The sequence below is a fragment of the Trachemys scripta genome, chromosome 5 (assembly GCF_013100865.1).
Source record: "Trachemys scripta elegans isolate TJP31775 chromosome 5, CAS_Tse_1.0, whole genome shotgun sequence".
Taxonomy (NCBI): domain Eukaryota; kingdom Metazoa; phylum Chordata; order Testudines; family Emydidae; genus Trachemys; species Trachemys scripta.
In genome coordinates this window covers 136,015,902-136,036,983 of record NC_048302.1, presented here as the reverse complement: position 1 = coordinate 136,036,983, position 21,082 = coordinate 136,015,902, and the positions used below count along the sequence as shown (strand labels likewise).

The following is a 21,082-nucleotide window of genomic DNA, read 5'->3' as shown; positions in this document are numbered from 1 at the left end:
AACCCATGGGAGGTGCCGCAGAGCAGAACCGCGGGGCGTTGGCAGCGCTGTCAGGAGAACCGGTTGGAGGAAGCTCCCGCAGTACTTGTACGCCCTTAAGGGCGGGGATCTTCTCTCCAGGGCGCGTGTACAGAGCCTAGCGCAATGGGGCCCAGATCCCTAAGGGGGACCTCTAGCTGCCACAGGAGGTTACCAATAAACCGCAACAAAACCAGCTCTCACTGTGCCTGGCTCAGTCTCCCGCTTCCATGAACGTTACAATTCATCCTCCCCAGAGGAAGGCCACACCATGGAAAAAAAAACCCACCATCATCAAGACGAGAGGCGGTTGAGGGAGCTTGGACAGAGCCGCGAGCTGGGGGCAGCACAGCCTGGATCCCCAGCCCAAGCTGTTAGCGTGGCAGCCAAGCTGAGAGGACGAGGCAGCCAGCAGCAGCCTGGGGCGGATCATTTCTTCCTTCCCCGTCACACGACGTAATGGGCTTGGCCGCGTTTCCAATCCCCCGGTCGAGCATCGTCCCAGCTTCTCCTGCAAGCTGCCACCCCGGCTCATGAAAGGGCCTTTCCCTCCCCTCCTGCCAAGCCAGGACGACTCGGGAACAGCACGTTCACCAGTCGCTCGGTCCAAGGCTCCTGCTCAAGTCACTTAAGCTTTCAGGAATTCTTTCCCAGCCGCTGACTAAGCCGGAGGGAGACATTCCCTCTCTGCTTTGGAAGGGGACTTGGGCCCAGCCCTGCCTTCTCCCCGATGGAACTTTGCAAAGTCCAGTTTGGAAAAAAAAAAAAAACAGCTCTTGTCGGGGCTGCCGCTGGCTTCCTCCTCCCCCCGGCTGCGAGAGAACACAGGCAGCCCCTCCCCACAAAGACAGCATTGCAGCTTCAGGGGGGTTTCCCTTGGCACTTACCAGCATACGAACACCCCCTTATCTATCTGCCCCCGGAGAGAAAGGGACAAACAACATCCTCAGGCATGTCTGTCATGCCCACAGAGTGCCTGACGCTGATCTCCCTTACGCCAGGGTCAGCCCATTGACTTCACTGGAGCTATTCCTGATTTACACCCATCTACACCATGAATAAGCCCTACACCACTTCTGACCTGTGCAGTGCCACCCCCTGGAGAGCAGCCTGGCTCTCCGTAGGCTCAGTCAGTCCTAGGCCTGTCTCCTGAGAGTGCTAACAAGGGCCTGGGATGGGTTTACTTTGGTGCCCACGTTATCAAAGCCTCTGCCCCCTTGCGAAGCATTCCAGTCTGCACGCAGCCTTTCCGTGCCAGCTGCAGCCAGACGGTGGGCTGATGGCTCTGGAGGTTTTCAAACAACCGCCACCCCTAAAGCACTCCTGTCCAGCATTGTCTGACTTAGGGTTCTTCTTTCTCATGTGGTCTTTACCTCCCTCCCCCACAGATTTAGCATGCACTCAGGAAAAGGACAGACTTCATTCCAAAGGGAGCAGAGGGCACCCCACGTGATGTGCTGCCTGGCCAAAAATATGCCCGTTCAGTTCGTTTACGTGTCACGGGAAGCAGAAAGGACCCCTAAGATTCTCCAGTGGCGTTTCTTTCCTCTCCCTCTCCGCATGGCCCGCCCTGCAATTTATAGCTACTTATTGGTTTTGAGCCAATGTTCAATCCAACAGAAATAAATAGCCACGCTGCAGGGTGTTCCTGGGGGTTAACAACGGGCTAGAAGGAGCTGATGGCCTATGATGTAGCTTACGGACCCTGGGCAGTCATTAACTGAGCATAGGGTGAGGCTAGTGGTCCAAGCACAGGCCTAGGCACCAAGAATGCCCAAGTTCTAATCTTGGGCCAGACACAGACTCTCTTCCCGCTCGGTGCCTCAGTTTCCCCACCTGCACAATTGAGGATAATAATCCTGATCAGCCTCACAGTGGCACTGTGAGGACGAGTTAATGGCCGTTAAACGCTGGAAAAGAAAGAGTGCCGCTCTGTAATACTAATATTCCCCAGAAATGATCTTCCCCAAAGCCTGGACAGGATCTGCACATAACTGTAGCTCTTAGGACAGAGAATGGTCTGCTGGCACTGGGTGTGAGCCACACAGAGTCCAGGCAGGTGCTGCGCAAATGCTTGCAGATGGCTTGGCTAATACATCCCGGCTAGTCTCACCCCAGCTCTGCCAAGGCCCCTCAGCCCGGCCCTTCAGCACCCTTCATTCATCCAGCCCTGAGCCTCCGCACAGCTCTGCTGCTGCCTTCCCTTCCCTGCCATTCTGCCCCTCGCTGATCCCAACTGGTGATGTTCTTGAGCAGAAGCTACCCGCCAATCACATGGAGTTTTGTGGGATGGGCACAGCCGTGGGAGACTGGGCAGAGTGAAGGAGGAAACCGGATCGATGGTGGAGGAATTGACCCAAGGCTGAGCTTCCCCGGAGATGCACAAGACCCTGCTCTTACCTTCAGCTCCTGCATGGTCAGCTCTTTGCCATGCTCCTTGCCGCTTTCTATCAGGATGTCCAGGGCATCGGAATAGTCCTTGCCCTGCGTGTTCTGCAGCTTCTCCCGAATGGCTTTCTCCAGCCCCTTCTGCAAAATCTCCCGAGCTCGGATCCCCTGCAAAACAGCAAGCCGTCGGTCCATGAAATAGCCACGCAGCAGCCACGGCATCACAACAGTTCCTCAGCTCTGGGGCTTCCCAAGGAGTTGGCATAATGCTAAATGAGTGTTTAATTGGCCCACAATTAGTCAGTCACCAGAGGGAGAAATATAGATGGACAGTGGGACGGAAAACCTTTACTGACAAAAATCTGGGAATGGCTGCGTTACTCCCCACGGATGGAAGCTGCATGGGTCATTCCAAACTCATGGGTAGCGTCAGCGCTAGAGATTGGACTATTGGCAGCTGGCCCAGTGGGCTAGAACCAGTGCAAACACAAATGGCTCATCGTGCCCACGTTAGCCAGGCTAACCTGGTCCAGAACCACTGCCAGGTACGTCCCTGTTCCATGCTAGAACTGAGTTGTAAAGCCCGCTGGGGATCTATTGCCAGCGTGACTTCTGGGAGATTTCTAAAGGCCAATGGTGCATCGTGACATAGCAAGAGGCGTATTTTGGAACCGTTTGTGCTGTTCCACCAGTGACCTATGCGCTAATTCAAACAGGAATTAATTCATGGAAGCCCTATACCCTGTGCTATGCAAGAGGTCAGACTAGGTCTATGACTTGTATCCACATTGTTACGATCTAGGGGCAGGATCTGTTGAGAGAAGGCCTGTATTTGGCATAGAAATACCCTGTTGCAGACAAGTACTAGGCATGTACGTACCCAGTTCAAACCACTTGTATGCATGGACACAAATTGTTTTACAAGCATGCTGGAAGGAACAAACAGCTCTTAGAACAATACAATTCTCTATTGCAGACAAGGTTATGCCAATCAAATCCTTATTGTACCCCCCCAACCAGCCTGAGCTCTGAATGCGCCACATGACACACAAACTAGCTATTTGGGGAATGCTAGAGAGTCTTAAAAAAAAATACTGGGACTGTTTCTTGTAACCTCCTCGCCTATAAAGCAGGTGCCTTAGTTACCACGATTCCAGTGAAATGTCAGATTTCAATGCCGCAGCATCACTAGATACAGAAAACCTGCCACTTTCGCAGGGCTGGATTTTGCATTTGGGGAGGAAACATTGCTGAGGAAGGTTAATTTGTCTTTTTAAAGACAACTGTTGGAAGTTGCTCAGGGGGTTGAAATCCTAGAAAAATCAGTCCTGGGCAAAAGTCTCTTTGACGTGAGTGGCATAACTCCAGATTTACCCCAGTGCAGATGAAGGCCCCGAATATGCAAGATTCCACAAAAGTCTAATTGGCACCACCGTATGAAGGTTGGGTTTTAAAGTGAGAACCACAACAATTATCCCCAATGTTTGCCCCCCCTCGCTCCCCACTCCTTGTCCCACAAATCTTTAGGAAACTTTACCTCAAAGGAATGTATCCAATTCCTCTGAAGGAGTTCTCTTGCCAAGAACCCAATCGAATTCCCAAACTAGCTCTCTCACTGAAAGAGTATAAGCTTTGCAATGGCGCTGTGCTCTTATCTAGTGTTTTTTCTGCAGAGAATCTGAAAAGTGCTTTAAAAAGCAGGTTGACGTCTGTATCCCCAAGTTTAGGGCAGGTTGGAAAATGAGAACTATTGCAACGAATTTCGAGAGAAATGAAGAATTTTCATTGCTTTCTAAATTTTCTGGGCTTTAGTTTTTGAAAACCGATTTTTTTCCCCCTCAATGTTTCATTCAAAGACTGGGAAGAAGCTAGAAATTAGGAAAAGGCCATTTTTTTCAGTTGATGGATCCGTTCTATCCCTTTTCCACAAGGGAAAAGGCAGGGCAGAGCGAGGTCAAAGGACATGCACTCGGACAATAATGGCAAAGTCACCCATCAAAATAACCAGAAAAGCCACCACCTTATCCTCCTTTATATTAAGCGGTACAGCTCCTAGCACAAGGGAACCTTGATTGGCATTCCTAGGCACTAGCGTGATATATAGATTAACAAGGAAAGCCAAGCATAGGATCTCATGCCCCTGCCCATTGGACCTCACTGCCTTCTCCTTCAAGGCCAGAAATTTCTGGTTCCTTCCCACCTCCACCATCTAAGTGCGGCCCTCATCACTGCAGTATCTGAGCGCCTCCCAATCATTAATAGATTTTATTCTTGACACCCCTGTGTGACGGGGGCTATTATGTCCCATTTACAGATGGGGAACTGAGGCACAGTGACTTGCCCAAGGGCACATAGGAAGCCTGTGGCAGAGCCAGGAATTCAACCCAGGTCTCCTGAGTACCACTTCAGTGCCAGATCCACTAGACCGTCCTTCCAAGCTATGCTCCGTGTCACTAGCTCAATGTCATGGCCATAGGCAGTGCTAGAGGAGCCTCTTACCCTCCTGTAGCCACTGAAGGGCAGATCCACGGGCAGCGAGAAGACGTTCTCCACAAACTGCTGGTAGACCTCGAAGAGTCGGGTGAGCTCCTCATCAGAGATGCAGAAGCCCAGCAGGACACGGAGGGCCATGCGGAAGGTGAGCTTCTGCGCCTCGTAATAGACGTTGATGGGCTCCGGGGTGCTGCTCCACATCCGGAGAGTATCTTGGATCACCAACTGGATCTTCGGGAGGTAACTCTCCAGAGCTTCGTGGCTGAAGATTTTGGAGAATACCTGCAATACAAACCATACATAGACAGAGATGAACCCAAGGTCTTCCAGCCTTCCCTAGTAGCCAAGTATCGCTTGTGTTAAATGGTGTCTAAGGGCACCAGTGGAGAGCAATATGCTAGATGTTGTGCAGACAAGCAGTATTACAAGATCCCGGCCCCAGAACGCTCACAGTCTAAATAAGCAAGTCGGCAAAGGGTGGGAGGGAAAATGACTTCCCCAAGGTCACCGAGTAGGTCGGTGGCAGAGCCAGGAAGACAACCCAGTCCAGTGTCCAATTCCACAGCTCGCAAAAGACCCTCCAACAATAAACCAGCACATGGGCAACCCTACAATCACCAACTAGTATGCCAAGCCCCAGTGCTCAGGAGTGACCCTACAATAACAAAGCAGCATGTGAACAACCCTACAATAACAAACCAGTGAGAAAGAGAGGAAAGTCTATGTCAACAGACAGCATTCTTCTAAACTCTGCAATTGAGCCAGCTCCCCCTTTTGCTACAGGGCCTGTATTATTGTGCGAGGACCCCAGCAATGCAAGGAATGTTCTCTGCTCTCTCCCCGCATCCCTTCCCCTCTGCTATAATCCCAGTTGGCTAACTCCACAGCACACGCTTTCATTCTGACCCCCCCGCCCCGTCTCCCAGAGTGCATGGGTGGAAAAGCGCTGTTTGTTTACTTTTTATTAACTCTCACCCACGCTGCCACGCTCCGGGCCTCCAGGAACCGAGAAAACAAAATCAAATCAAGCCCCCGTAGAGGGAAGCGCGCGCCAAGGTAAAGGTCAGACGAGACGGCGCAACCTCTTCCAGCTCCTGCCGAGGAGATGAGAGGGCTTGCCGGGAGGGAGGGAGGGAGAGGCGGGTCCCCATTTTATCAAATTTAAAAAAAGAAAAACTCCAGCCAAAGCCCCTCCACGAACGTAACCTTTCAAGCTGTAAATGTGAGAATTTCCCCCGCAGTCAGCACTGGAAGGGAAAGGTAACATTTTCCTGGCCGTGACCCTGCATTGCTAATGCTCGGCGTCGCTCGCTGGAGTTTGTTTGGTGAAATAACACCCCTGGCCCTTTAAAGCCTGGCCCTGGAGACTCAACAATCGCTGGTTCATAAAGTGCTCCAGTGCCTACACGTACTGACCTTCACGCGGCGCGCTGGGCGACAGGAGGGGCTTTTCGCTAGGAGCAAAGAAAGAAACGAAGGGAGAGCCCACGGGGCCAGCAGGCTTTGTGGCTGTTAATAAAAAATATTCTCCAGCCAAGAGCCGGCGGGGGAGGAGGAAAAGCAGACGGGGGGATGAGAAAGAGCCGAAAAGGGCAAGAGAAATGGATTGATCTTGTCCTGCTTTCTGGAGCGTGGAGCCTGCTTGGCCCATGGCACTTTGGCTTAGTCTATTTTTAAGCCCTGGAAAGAGACGTGTGTGGGTGGGTAAGACACATTTCTAAAAACCATAGCTAGTAAACCTGACAACACAGCAGACCCGCCAAGCCCAGCCGCCAAGCTCCCCCGCACCTCCCCGAGATCCCTGAATGCCTGGGCTGCACCGAACGAAGACGAGGCCTCCCCCTGTCCATGCTCCTCCGAGATCCACCTGGGCCAGGGCAAGCAGGGAGGGAAAAGAAATAAACAAGCGTAGGCCGGTTCCAGTAGCTGGGAAAGAGACATTTCCCTGGTGGCCGTGACCGGGACATCGGGCTTTGATACGGCGCCAGGTGCAGAAATGTTGGCGTCTCTGAGTGATTGTTGGCACCCGGAGCCCAGGCGCTACTGCGCGGTGGAAACCTCTGCCACCATAACGCAGAAGGGGAAAGAGGGGTGTATTTCTGCCTTCCCCGCCTGGTACCGCAGACAAATTGCTAGAGCTGCTGAAGGAACCCCCAGGGAGAACAACCAGTGACAAGGGCGGCCTGGCAGATGCCAAAGGTTCAACCCCTCCGGCTCCTTCTCTTGCAAGAAGCTCAAGCGATCTCGGCTCTTCGTGATGTTGTGTTGAGGGAGAGTAGATTTGGGAAAGTGGGATATGGCCCAGCAGCACGGGCCTGGGCATCAGGAACTTCTGAACCCAAATCTCCAGCTGTTGCATACAAGCAACTCCCCTAGAATCAGCCCCTGATTCTGACACTGATGCTTTACGAGAGCTCAGACTAAACATTTAACCTTCCCCGTGCCTCAGTTTCCCCCATCTGAAACACGGGACTGATACGGCATTGAATGAGCTGGGGTTCAGGCTCCAGTCTGGGACTCCGGAGACCTGGGTTCAAGTCCCTGCTCCACCGCAGACTTCTTGTGTGACTGTAGGCAAGTCTCTTAATCCCTCCGTGCCTCCGTTCCCCATCTGTAAAATGGGGATAATGACACTTCCTTCCGACCACCTTTTTCTCCTGTTTTGCCTATTTAGATTTTAACCTCTTCAAAGCCGGGACTGTCTCTTACCCTGTCTCTGTGCAGCCCCCAGCACATTTGAACCCTGATCTCAGCTGGGGCCTCTAGTTGCTACTGGTGCGCAAGCAATAAACCACAACAGTGAGTGTGTGTTACTGCACACCACTGCCCTTTCCTGGGTGGAATCAGGACTGCTGAGCTGTGTGCCATAGTCCCCTTACTGTGCCTGTGGATGCATGATTCTCCTGCAGGGAGCATGTGCTTTGCAGCAGGAGCCCCCAGTTCTACCCTGGGGGTCATGGTGAACTTGCAAGTGATCGTGGTTGTGCGGCGCGGTGGGAGGGTTAATGTCCCTTTGAAGGCGAAGAGTGCCGTCCAGAGCGCTCAGCACTATTGGGGAAGACGGCTATTTGTATAGCTGCCTCCGTCCTACAGCCTCCAAAAGTACTTTTCAAACCCTAGCCCTTCAAGGGATCCCTTCTATTTCACCACCACCGGCAGGCTGGCTAGCGACGCGGAGCGACACTGCTGGGAGTCCTTCCCATGTTCCATTGGTCCGTGGCCCGTGTACCATAAGATAGGGCGCAGCACAAAAACACACTCACTGGTACCTTCGTTAGCCACCCTGGCAACCAGACCAATGGATTATAGAGACAACTCCCCCCACTCCTATGGGGCAGGTTCGAGGCCCATTGGTGGGGTAGTGGATGAGGGAAGCTACCCCGACCACTGTCCATGCTGTACCCATTCTCTTGCATACACAATACCCCCCACCCCCAATCAACTACGGTCGTGGCAACTAACTAAGCAGCCAATATGCAAGGCGTTCTCTCCAGTGCCCCAGGGACGTCTGTCTGTATAAGAAGCAAGGTAGGTAGAACTGCATGCCTGGTGCAGGGGAAGGCACCCCCAGACCCAAAAGCACACTGGGCAATAGGGGAGGTGTGAATGCAGGAACATAGGGATGGCCAGACTGGCTCAGCCCCAAGGTCCGTCTAGCCCAGTATCCATCTCTGACAGTGGCCAGCGCCAGCTGCTTCAGAGGAAGGTAACCTGGCAAGAGGCAGCCGTGGGATCCTCTGCTCCCAGAGCACAGCCCCAAGCGCCTGGAGAAGAGGGACTGATGTTGTCATTGAGCCCCGAGAGCTGTGCAAATTCCTGGGGCTCTAAAAGCGATTTGTGCCACAAAATGGAAAAAAAAAAAAAAAACCACAAAAATACACCCCGCCCCCGGGCAAACACCCTGCCACCCATCACCTGCCAAAGAGCTAGGGAGGGTTAGTCTAGGGATCCCTTCCCAACTCTGAGGAGAGGGTAGGTGGCTACTCTGATGCTCAGAGAGTTGCTCCATTGTCAGAACTGGAAGCCCACCTCCCCTGCCTACCGCTCTCTTCTTACATATGTCGCCTCTTTGTCTCCCAGCAGCTAGAGTCAGGATAGACTCACTGAGTCTTGTCTAGCCCGTCTTGCTGCCAACTAGGGTCTGTTCCCTGTTGTACAAGATGGCCCGTACCCAGCACCTCCTAGCTCCAAGGAAGTTTGGCTGGCTGGTCCAGCCGCACCCTAACCCTGGGTATATCAGGATTCACTTGCACTGAGATTTATCATGGGCTCGCCTCCAATGCGTTTAGACTCAGTATTCACACCTACGCCTCAAACAGCTCCCGCTTAGACCTCTGTAACCAACCACCCGGGCTCCTTAAAATACTTCCTCTCCGTCCCCCCTCAAGCCTCTTCTCTCAAAACTAAATAATCCCACTTGCCAATGTGTTCTTCTGTACATTCCCCTCCCTGGTCTGGCCTGGCCCCCCTTCCAACCCCCCAAGAACGCTCCAATGCAATGGAGCGGGGCTTCCCAGCTGCAAGGGGGATTCAGTCCCAACAGGTCTCTCCTTTGCAAACGCATCCCTTCCTGCTTCTAGGCTAAAATCCCTGCGCCCTCTAGTGAACATTTGCCGAATAGCTCTGGTCTTCTAGTCTAGGGAGTCAGGAGGGAAGGGAGGAAGGGAAGGTTAAAGCACAGAAGGGAAGGGGAGGCAAAGGAGATTCCTTTTTCTCAGATGAATTAATAGCAAAAGCTTCCTGCCAGCAAGAGCTTATTAGACTGCAGGATGGTCGCCCAAGGAAAGGGGAGAAACCCCCTTTGCAGAGTCATTTAAAGCTAGACTAGACAGGCCCCCGAGGCACGGTCTGTAGGGAACAGTTCTGCACCGCCAGGGAAAACCGGACTGGCTGACCTGATCTATAACGTTCTATGGCTAATATAAGACTCACCCAGGCCCTGCCCGATTCTCCACTTAGGGTGACCAGACAGCAAGTGTAAAAAATCGGGACAGGGCGTGGGGGGCAATAGGCACCTATATAAGACAAAGCCCTGAATATCAGGACTGTCCCTATAAAATCAGGACCTCTGGTCACACTATCCCCACCTGGAATCCACACCTTAGTCAGGAGGTACATACATCACTGGGTTTTAGACCCAGATTTATTCCCCTTCCTTGGGCTACACAGGTCTGCTGTGATCCTTGTGGCTTGTTAGTCAAAAGCTGACTCTGAAGTCAGAGGGGACAGAAAAATGCGTACTCCTCAAAGAAATTACTTACCCCCCACACACGCATGCACCCTTTCGCCCACGAATCAGAAAGAGAGCCCACCCTCCAGAATGCGGATTAACCGACCCTGTCTGGAAACTTCCGAATACGCCTCTTCTTGCAACAAAAACAGGATATTTAAGGATTTACGGTTATCCTAAGGCAGAAAATTCTTGCCCGGTGTCTCAGCTCCCTGGATCCACAGAGAGTTCCAGCTACGCGTGACAATGAGAGGTGCCTCTTCCCTGTCTGATGTGAACCCCACAGACCTATTGCATTTCAGCTATTCCCTGAGGCACACCAGAGAGGAGAAGCAGCATCCCTTTATACGCCTTTGGCTCGTCCCCACAGTGTTTTCATGGACAGTTATCTTGTTTGAAAGAGGTTTGGTTTAGGGGGAGTTTAGTGCATGCACGGTTTCTTTTCAGGCCCTGAAAACGAAACCCTCCATTTATCCGGTGCCAGTACAGCTCTCATCACACTGCCCACTCCAACGTGCCTCGACCCTGGCCTCTTGGAATGGGTGAGACGCTCAGTCTCCATGGCCCATTCAGTTCCTGACCCCAGCTATTGCGGACGCCGATGGGGAGTTTGACAACACGGACGCCTGTCCAGCAGGATCCGGATTGAGGTCCATGAGATTGATTTCCCATTGGCCACTCAACAGCCATCTGGCAGTCACTACAGACCTGTGTGGGACTCGAACCAGCGACTGAGTGGCAATAGGCTTCCTGATTTCACCGCCACTCGGCCCAGAGTTGCTCTCTTCCTGCTGCTCAACCCCAAAGAGGAGGGAACAAAGACTGTTAATGAAAAGCCCCATAGGAAGAGGAGTTGCCTCTATGCCCTTTGAGAACAGGCCTCTGGAACATGGCTGTCCCATGAGTGGTGACTCAGTGCTCCCTGGACATGACCTGAGTCCATCACACTCACCCCTGCAATGTTTGGAGCGGGATGCCAGCTAGGACAGGTTCGTATTCCCTGCCTCCCCTGAGTTGTTGGTCCAGCCCTAGAAAATGAATACGCTAATAGCACGTTAACACAACACTCTCTGATGAGCGCCAAAGGTTACTTTGGCTGCAGTGGTTGTCTCTCAGCTACTTTAATTATCAGCCGCTGCTCTCCGCGTGAGCCCAGGAAACACCAAACAGTTTCTAAACCTTGACAGGAGAGGTTTATTCACCTCAGTCAAGGGCCAGACAAGTATTTGCTCCAACCCTGCCGTCCCAATTGTAGCCACATGGTAGCGGATGTCCTCCTTCCTCCAAAGCATCAGTGGTTGGCCACGGCTAGAGGCAGGATACCCAACTTGATGGCTCAATGGCCTTGCAAAGCTCTGGCTGCGTGGCTCACGAGCAGGAGGGTTTATGGAATGGAAGGGAAAACAAACTAAGATGCACTGAGCAGTCACAGACAAGGCCACCAAGCCAAAGGTGTTCAAAAGAAAAATACTTTTTCAATTGCTATTTTTACACTTGGTAATGTACGTAAATGGGCTTCTCCATTTCACACACACACACACACACACACAGAGCAAAGATACGAGGCTGATCGCTGCCTTTCCGGCGCTCTAAAAGCCATCTGTGCTGTGCAAGAGGGAACGAGCCTCTGGCTGGAATATCATTGAACAAGACGGATGCCATGTGCCACATGCAGAAATTGACTAGTAGCCTTTTAGAGTGGCCCTTCCCATCCCCCATTCCCATCTTCCTCAGTGGCATATTGTCATCAATTGGCAAATGCATTGTTGGAGGGATTTACGGCCTCTTGAGAGATAATTGGTAAGGTGGAAGCTAAGAATCTGAACTACGTGGAGTTTTCTCATCAAAGCCCAGCATTGTCTAAACTGTGGGGCTGTGCACAGCCTGCCAGTGGGGTGTGTAATCCAGAAATTTCTCCCGGTGGAGGAAGAGAGAGCAGTGAATCCAGTTGCAGTAGGGACCCCAAGTGACAGGTCAAAGCCAAAGAGGTTGCTGTCGGCCTCAAAGGACCATTACTGGAAACTCAAGTTGGTTGGAAATTTTTTGAGAGAACAGTTTTCCATCGGAAAGTGCAGCGTCATCGGAACGGAAATGTTTTGCAGGAACGCATCGGTGGTAATTAAATTTTTGGCGGGAAAAATGTTAAATGCATCATTCCAACTTTACCTTGTTTCAATTCAATTTGTCTCCATTTATTTTGTTTCTGCTTTGATAGTCTATTAAAATTAAAATGTTGATACTATGCTAGAGCCATATATTACAAATATATATAAATATTGTATATCGTCATATAACGTTTCAACACGACTGCCACAAAACAGTTCCATGTTAACAAAACAAAATGTTTTGATAGTTTCAAACTGAATTTTTTTCAGAATTTTCATTTTGTGGGAAAAATTTTGCGGGGGGGGGGGGGGGGGGGGGTGTTGGTCCAATTCGGAATGAAAACAAATGAATGGACATTTCCAATTTCCGATCAGCTGTCCTGAAAACCCACTGCTTCCTTGGCTCTGAAGACTAAGGACTTCCTCCAAAGCCCATTCAAACCAATGGGAGCCTTTCCACTATTTCAGCAAACTGTCGATCAGGCCCTAATAACACAGGTCATTTTTTTCCAAGCGTTCGTCAGAAATGGGGACTGGCTGCCTTATGGGGACCAGGATACAAAGCCTTAAACCTACATGGCAGCAGCGACCAAATGCTATTACCCATCCAAAGGGTGTTCATTAGACGTGATGAGGGGAGCTCTCTCATCTCTGTCCAATCCTGGTCTGTCGTGTTTTACATCCCAACCTCCCCCTAATTCTCCCCTCTGGCTCAGTGACCATGGGAGCCTGAAGTCTCCCGCGAAGCACATTACCAAGCCAGCATGTAGGGAGAAGTGCCCCTAACCCTGCCTGTGCTGTACAAGTGTAGCAAGAGCACCAAGAAATCAAAGCCTTTCCCTACGTCCGATAAGTCACAATATTACCAGGGCCCTAACCTCACTCAGCAACATGGGTTCTATTTTAATCCCCTCTTGAACCTTCAACATATATCCTTGGTGGAGTCAGTGACCCGCACTGGTATGGGCCACCGGGCGATACATCTGCAGGGACACCTGTGGCCGGAAAAGTTAAATTAGCTCACACCCTGACCCCCAGTCGAGATCTGCTGCTCAGCTAACAAGGAGCCCGGGGCCCCCGGCCCAGATGGATCATTTGAATTTTTTTTTTCCATGGTGAGTTTCCGAGACTCCTGGCTAGGCTTGGAGTGGCAGAGAATCCCATTAAGTGTATTTGGGAAGGATAATAGCCAGCGTCCCTCTGTCCATTGCCCTTGTAGTAGGTTAGGAGGATCCAACCCTGGGGAAATAGCTGTTGTGTGATACAATCTGGCCTATTCTAAAGGCCGAATAAATGTGCTCTTCTGAGTACCAGGCAGGGATGGGTTAGCAGACTCCATCAGAGACGGGGACATCACCCCAGCCCTGCCTTCAGCTTTGTTGTCTGAATCTTCAAGTGGGAGAGGAAAGTTCCCAAGAGCCACATCCAACACATCCCTGGCAATTATCTTATTTATCCCAGTGCTTAAACACTCTTCAATTTCCATCGATAATTAAGGTTCCCTCGTTTTCAGTGGTATCCCCTCGGCCCTTTGCACAGCTGTAAAGAACAGTGCAAGGTGCAAGGCAGCGGAGAATAATGCAACTAAAAGTAACCGCATGAAAGTAAGAGCAGGAAAATGGAAGCAGAATCACAAGAAAAACTGCCTAGACAGCAAGATTCCTTGGACTGGAACTCAGATACCAGAGCAATGAGTGGGATATAACTTAGAGAATTTTTTCACTTCAAGGTCCCAGAAACAAAGGCAAGGTTTTCATCTCGAGGCCAAAAGACCAAAAACATCAAGACACTTGATCACGGCCTTGGATAGACCAAGAGACTACCTACACTTGACCAGAGGTCAGAGAGCCAGGAAGTGATACCAACCTAAATAGAATCGGTAGTTGAGACACTTAGAAGTGGAGGATGGATTAGATCACTGAAAGTTGCTACCCAATCTCTGTGATTCGTACATGGCATTCTATACTCCCTGCCCTGCTCTGTTGCAGTACACTGTTGAACCACTGCTATGTTGCACCCCAGAGATGGTTGTGTTTCCAGGGTAGGCAAAGAACATTTGGGGTAAAGCACTACTTTAAATTTCTAGATGTCTCAGACGACATCTGGCATCTTTGGATGATAGTAATAATAATACCCAGCTCTCGTATAGCGCTTTTCATTAGCAGATGTCAAAGCGCTTTACAAAGGAGATCAGTATCCTTATTCCCATTTTACAGATGGGGAAATGGAGGAACAGAGAAGGGAAGTCACTTGCCCAAGCTGGTTAAACAGGGCTCTAGTGGAAGGTGGAGGAAGCAACGTGGCCTGCTTAGAAAAGCCTATGCTCCCAGGATAGCTGTACAATTGCTGGTGTATGACCAAAGGGATTGCACTGTAAAATATCCTTAAAGCTTGCAAGGCATTTCAGGATGAAAGGTGTTATGAAAATGCAAAATATTATAGGAGGCAGCATATCCACCCGGGTGTTTTTTGTTAAAGCTCTTGGAGTTACCCTGGATTTTCTCTGAGAGTCAGATCCGGTCTAAACTCAGGGAGCCAGCCTCAGTGACAATCTCTCAGTCGGGACATGATCCTGCACAACGGGAGTCTTTCCCCTGACTCCAATGGGCTTTGCATCAGGCCCTTTGCATGTGAACTAAAACTCATTGGGCCAGATCCCCTAATGGCGCAAAGTGGCGTAGGTCCCCTGATGTGCCAGCTGAAAAGTCCGTGGAGCCCTGCTGATTCACGCCAGCTGAGGATCTGGCCCCATCAGGATGGAGGAGATGGTTTCCTTTCCGCCAAATGATTTATACTCCATGGCAACACGGGCGAAAAGGTTCAATGGTAAACGTAAAATATTTTAAGAAGTTGGATCAGGGCTTTCATGATGTGAAAAGGTACCTTCCCGCCCCCCTCCCTTTGCCCCTGCCCACAGCAGCTGGTTTGTATTTGGTTGTAAATTTATGGCCCCTTTTGTGTTCTTAATCCTCTCACAAACTATATTAAAGCCTCAGACCTTTCTACTTGGTGCTAATAAGCTCAACACTTGTATGCCTCCGAGGCAGAACATTAACTGTGGTGTGGTAATGAATGCTGTAGTTTCGGACACTGGAGCAGTGAGACAAAGCAGGCCACTTGGCTTATGCCACAGTTTGCTTCCTCCAGAACTCCCAGGGTCTGGGACTTGGGGGGGATGGGGAGGGGTTTAAGCCAGCTGTGTCTGTTTTTAGGACTGCCATGCTGGAACAGACCAAGAGTCTATCTAAACTAGAATCCTGTTATTAATACTGAATGTTTCAGAAGAAGGTGTTACCCTTCACCCCATACACATACCATAATGCAACTACCTGTACAATACTACTCCATGCAAGAGAAAATTCCTTCCTGACCCCAATTGGATGACCTGTCTATGCCCTGAAGCATAAGAGCTGAGAGCCTTCCAATTTTTTTTATTTATTTATTTTTTGGTGCTAGCCAAGTTTGGCTGTAGAAACTATTATTATTCATAGACGCGTGTGATTCATGTTACTTACATTTCCTTATTGATTCTTCACATTTTACAAAGCACAAACCCATTTCCCCTAAACCCCACCACACAGCAGATTTTTCTCCTCATCTCTTACAGGTAAATATGGATTTCAGGTCATGTCCTCCCAGGACCCAAATCCTTTGCCAACCCTAAAATACATAGGGCCAGATTCTACTTTAGCATATGCTGGTATAAATCCAGAGCAACTGCATTCACTTCAGTGGAGTTGTCCGGGTATAAATGAGAATAGAATTCAGTCCATAATATAATATATAATAGTGCCCTCTCTACATGGCATGTAGGATACAGCATTCAGTTCTGAGTGGTTAGGAACCTGAGAGGGGCCAATGCTTTAAGGGGAATTGAGTGAAGCGTAACAAAAATGAGCAAGGGGCTCATTTATTAGAAGCCTCGAAACAGCGTGAATGTCTGCAGTGAGGATGACCAAGATTGGGGTGTGACATCAGTCTGACAAGTACTTCAGAGACTGAATTGGGGTAACGCCAAAGAGGGAGAAGAATTGTTTAGGAAAATCATAGGCTAAATATCCGGCAGACATGTGTGGAACTATTCAAGGGCAGGAACTCCTATCAACTGAGGAGCTGATTTTAAAAAGCGATTTCAGTGGGAGAGAGAGGTGCTCAACCACTATGAAAAATCAGGTCCTTAGACAAATGTATTGTACTGCAGGGCACAATCCCGTCCTGGCAGAGGGATGCAAGAGCGGAACCCAGAGCAGCGCGTCTTTGCAGACTATGCAGACAGCGTATAATTTTGGGAAAGGGGTGTCTCATGCTTAGACTGTCAGCAATTTAGAGCAGGGGCTGTTCTTTTGTTCTGGGTTTGTCCAATGCCTAGCCCTGGTCCATGACTGCGGCTCTGAGAAGCTACGATAATACAAATAATAAACAACAACATTATAACAGCATCGCCTCGCTGGGTAAACTAGCGCCTGTATTTGTGACAGCTGGCGTGTTTTCTGTGCCTGATCACACACCCGAGCAGGAGGGAGCCTCGGCTGTGGTAGCTATTTTCAGTCTCATGCGCTCGGTTTGAAGTGGCAGGCTGTATATTTACAAGCTCCCTCCATGTGGGTGCATGGGGTTGGTGCTAGTTTGCTGCATAAGCCCAAAGCTGGAAATGTTTTTTTTCAAAGCCAGCTCACGTTCTTCTCTAACTTCAGTGTAAACCCTGTGATCCAACCACAGTAACAACCACTAGGTACATATTGATCTGGGGCTTCCATTGCTTGCAAATGTTCTTATCCCTCGGTTTCATCTTGGGCCAAGGATGAAGCCACCTTTGATGATATCAGCCATAAACAGATATGATTGCTTAAATGTGCAGTCCTACCAAGGAGACTGCATGCAGCTCCTTTCTCACCTTTCCACCCCAGCCCCTGAGCTGTTTGGTTCTGGAGCAAGGCGGTTCTTTAGCCACAGATGCACACTCCAATAAAGACTAACGAGTTAATTTCCCAAAGGCAAGCTTTCTCCAGTTTATATTCACTTGGACAACCACATGCGGAGGAGTTTTAATAAACAGAGGAGGGGAAAGCCGTGAGCTGCCATAGCTACAGACTTTTTAATACAGCGTAATAGGAATACTTTGTTCTTCTTTAGCACCTTTCATCCCTGGATCACAAAGCCCTCTACAAATGTTAAGAGATTAAAGCCTCAAGCACAGAGAAGTCAAGTGATTTGTCCAAGATCACAGGCTGTGGCGAAAACCTAGATCTCCTGATCCAAGAGTCCATGGTAAAGCAAGGAATAGAAGTACCTAATCGTCCTAGCTCCCAGATCCTGGTTCTAACCCCTACTCCACAGTAGCTCTGCCTCACCTCAAACATTCTCATTGTGTGAGACGTTTTGACCTGGAATGGACAAGGCGATGGAGATGAATACTGCAGAGAACAATCATCCTTCGTTTCGCTCTCCACTGGGAAGAGACTAGATGATGTAAAACATCATCTTCCGTTGATAAGGCATCAGAGAAAACCTGCCACATGGCCTAGGCTGTTAAAGTTGTCCTAAGTATATGGCTTCCACTTCCTCACATGCCCTGAAGCACATTCTTGCTAACACTCCCTTCAACACCAATAGCAGGATGAGAAGAGTTAGAAATTAATAATAATAATAACTGCAAAACAAATAGCAGCTTCGGATCGAGACTGCTTTATCCAAAAGAAACCTGAGACTACCGTCTGTGGCAGGGCACCTGACCTGACAGGACCTTGGGCTGGTCATCATCTTGTCTACACCAGCCAGAGTACAGAGATACAGCCAAGAACAAAATGATCTTTGTTTTCTTCGTATTTGAAACATGTTTGTCTGATTTCCAAGGGAGTAACTTACTTAGAACTGCCTCCCATCCAGGGCAAGGACATGCTTGTGTGCATGGAAAAGAATGATTCAAGTGACTGCCAGGTAAATAGTTGCACTTGGGCACACACCAGATGCTGACAATCAAGAAAACAATAATTGGGAGGAAAGCTGACCAGGGAAGGCAAGGGAACCAGACTAAGTTTTTTCAGAGGAAACTGATCCAGCAAGCTTAATCTATTGGTACAACAGTAGATGTTGCTGAAAGAGAAAACTTAACAGTCACCACAGAAAAATACCTCATTAAAAATGGTTAGCCTCTAAAAATGACTCTCATTCTCCCTTCCCATCCCCCATGCCCCTAATCCTTGAAGGTAGCTTGTGTTTATTTATGATGTCAGCCAGAATTCAAATGGAAGGTAGGCGTAGACTAGCTGAGGAAACAGCGTATAGGGTGCGGATGACACCAAAATCTTATTCGATTTCAGCTCCGCTCAAGTCAAAATTTTGTGAGAATATTTGGTGTCATGAGGTTCTAGCCACATTCTAATTGGAAAATAGGCCCCCGAGTTTTGGATCAGACATGGAACCAAACCATGTGGGCTGGGGTTTTCAGATTGGGGAGTTCGGATCTTAACATGCCGTTCCTTTCCACACTCACAAAACTTGGCCTGCATCTAGGGGATGTTGTTCCCCCTCAGTAAAAATAAAGTAACTGGTTTAATGTGTCGAGAGAAAGTAAAGGCGTAGGATGGAAAACTCCCCTTGTGAAATGCTTATCATTCAAGTTCTGATGTCAGCACCTTGGTGTTCAGTTGAGGTACAAATCATTAGTAAACCTGAAGGGCTCTATAGGCAGGTGTGAAGACCTTTTAAGTGTATTCCCTTTCCATTACCTCATTCCCATAACCTACTCTCTTCCCCCACTCCTCTATTTTTTTTCCTGAGGTCTAAACTTCATGGTTTTATTAAAGCTTCCACCTACTGAGATTTCAACCAAAAGTCCACAGCTCCCCCTTGTTTGCAATAAAGAAGAAACATCTTTCCTTCCCTGAGGGAAACGAAAAAAATATTTACATGGACCTTCGAGTAATTGTTTGACTCTGCCCCCTTCCTCAATAGGAAACTTTAGGGAGCTGAAATTGCAGGCTTCAGCAAAGCTCGGTTTCCTTCCTGCAGCCATCCCAAAGTTAGCATCGCTCTTTTCAGCATTGTATAACCAGGCCTCCTCTCCTCTCCCTCAAGCAGCCCAAGCTATGGCCCCATCATAGAGGGAGCAGGGTCATCTCTTTTGTGTGCAGTATCACACCCACATCCTGATACTACAATGGGGCGCATTGCTATATACTAAAAAAACCCCACAACAACTCAAATTTGCAAACTGGAATCCAATACAATGAATTCTATTAAATTCTCTGTAGGTTCTTATACTGTGCTCATCACTGGAGTGTCCAAGCATCTTCCAATAGTGCATTAAGAGATGGGATTAAAATCTCTCATCTTCTCCCCAGGGGGATAAAGGTGCCTGGTAGAGTGTTTTATTTTGGTAGGGTGTTCCCCCGCCCCAACACACACACACAGCCTGCTTTGTGTTTATGTTAGAGAAGGCAAGGTCAATGAACCATTATGGGTCTTCAGTATGCAACAGTATACCTGGGTCCATTCAGCATGCAGCAGTATTGTGAGATAATGGTTACAGTCTTATATGTTTTGTGTCTCTTATTCTACTGTCCAAATGAAAGAAAGCTCAGAAAAAGCCTATTTTCTGGTGAGAATCAAAGGGTACACGGGGAACCGATTGCCCCTCTGGAATCCAGGCAATCCACAATACAAATACCTGGAGGTCAGGCCACTATCTCGTGCTAATGCAGTGCATTATGGGCCCGAATGCCAGTGTTTGTCTGCTAACGCCCAGATCTTGCCATGAGCTCTGTGGGGGCCCCTGGGCGCAGAAATTCTGCCTGCAAGGAACGCATTGCAGGGTAGGTAAACTCTAGGGAGGAGCAAATGCTGCGATCCTGATCTCTGTTACTCCCGAGTAATTCTCCTGAAGGCAATGGTTCCCTACAGTGTATATTTCTAAGAATTGCCCTTTCCTCTGTGCTTAGATCAGATGTATTATTATGAGAGAGCTCTTAGCATGCTGGGCAATGCATAGGTCGCAGAGGAAGACAGAGGGACAGGTGCTGCTCTCAAGTTACCCTGGGGGTTAGGACAGTGAATCAGAATCCGAAGTCAGTCCTATAGCATCGGCTTTCAACCCTTCCCGACTGAGATCAGAATCTAGCCCTAGGAGGTCGCCTGCGTTCAGTGCCATGCCCGGCATGCTGATGAAGCTCTATAAAAAAACCAGAGCCCAGCACAGGTGAAAACAGGAGACTGCTTGAAACACACACTAAGGAACCAGCAACAGAGGGTCCTGTGGCACCTCTAAGAACCTCACTTCTTCAGATGCATCTGTGAGGTTCTCACCCAGGAAAGCTTATGCTCCCAATACTTCTGTTAGTCTCAAAGGTGCCACAGGACCCTCTGTTGCTTTTTACAGATTCAGACTAACACGGCTCCCCCTCTGATGTAAGGAACCAGTGGGTGCTGGCTGGAAACTACCGTTCTGCGCCTTTGAAATAACAACGTCATTGATCACTAAAGAGGCTGTCTCTCCCCTTGCATTCACAGGGACACGGACAGCCTCCCCCGCCCCCGGCACAGCCCTGGCGTTGCCCTTTTAAGAGGGGAGCGGATGGACAGAACTCGATCGGTTTTCAGGTTACTGCGGTTCAAGTCACACGTGCTACCGGCTGCAATTGGGGAAGGGGAGCCCCAGAAGGGAGGGGGGATGTGCCGCTCTCTGACCTCCCCAGTCTCTTCCCGCCCTCCCACGACAGACCTATAGCAAGTCCATGGATAAATCCAGAAGCGCTGACGAGCCCGAATTTCCTCCCCATCCCCCATCCCCGCGCTCCGCCTCGGAAAGAAGCTGGCGCTGCCGGCGTCCCTCCCTGGGCTGAGCTCGACC

At 49.6% G+C, this 21,082-nt stretch overlaps 1 protein-coding gene across 1 annotated transcript in view; it reads right to left on the bottom strand.

Moving 5' to 3' along the window:
- LOC117878155 (cytochrome P450 26B1) overlaps window positions 1-21,082 on the bottom strand; it is a 35,621-nt gene that overhangs the window by 9,040 nt on the left and 5,499 nt on the right. The window contains exons 3-4 of the mRNA XM_034772149.1: window positions 4,906-5,181; window positions 2,419-2,574 (exon numbers count right to left, since the gene is read on the bottom strand). Of these exons, the coding sequence (XP_034628040.1) occupies window positions 2,419-2,574; window positions 4,906-5,181 (432 nt within the window). The remainder of the gene's footprint in view (window positions 1-2,418; window positions 2,575-4,905; window positions 5,182-21,082) is intronic.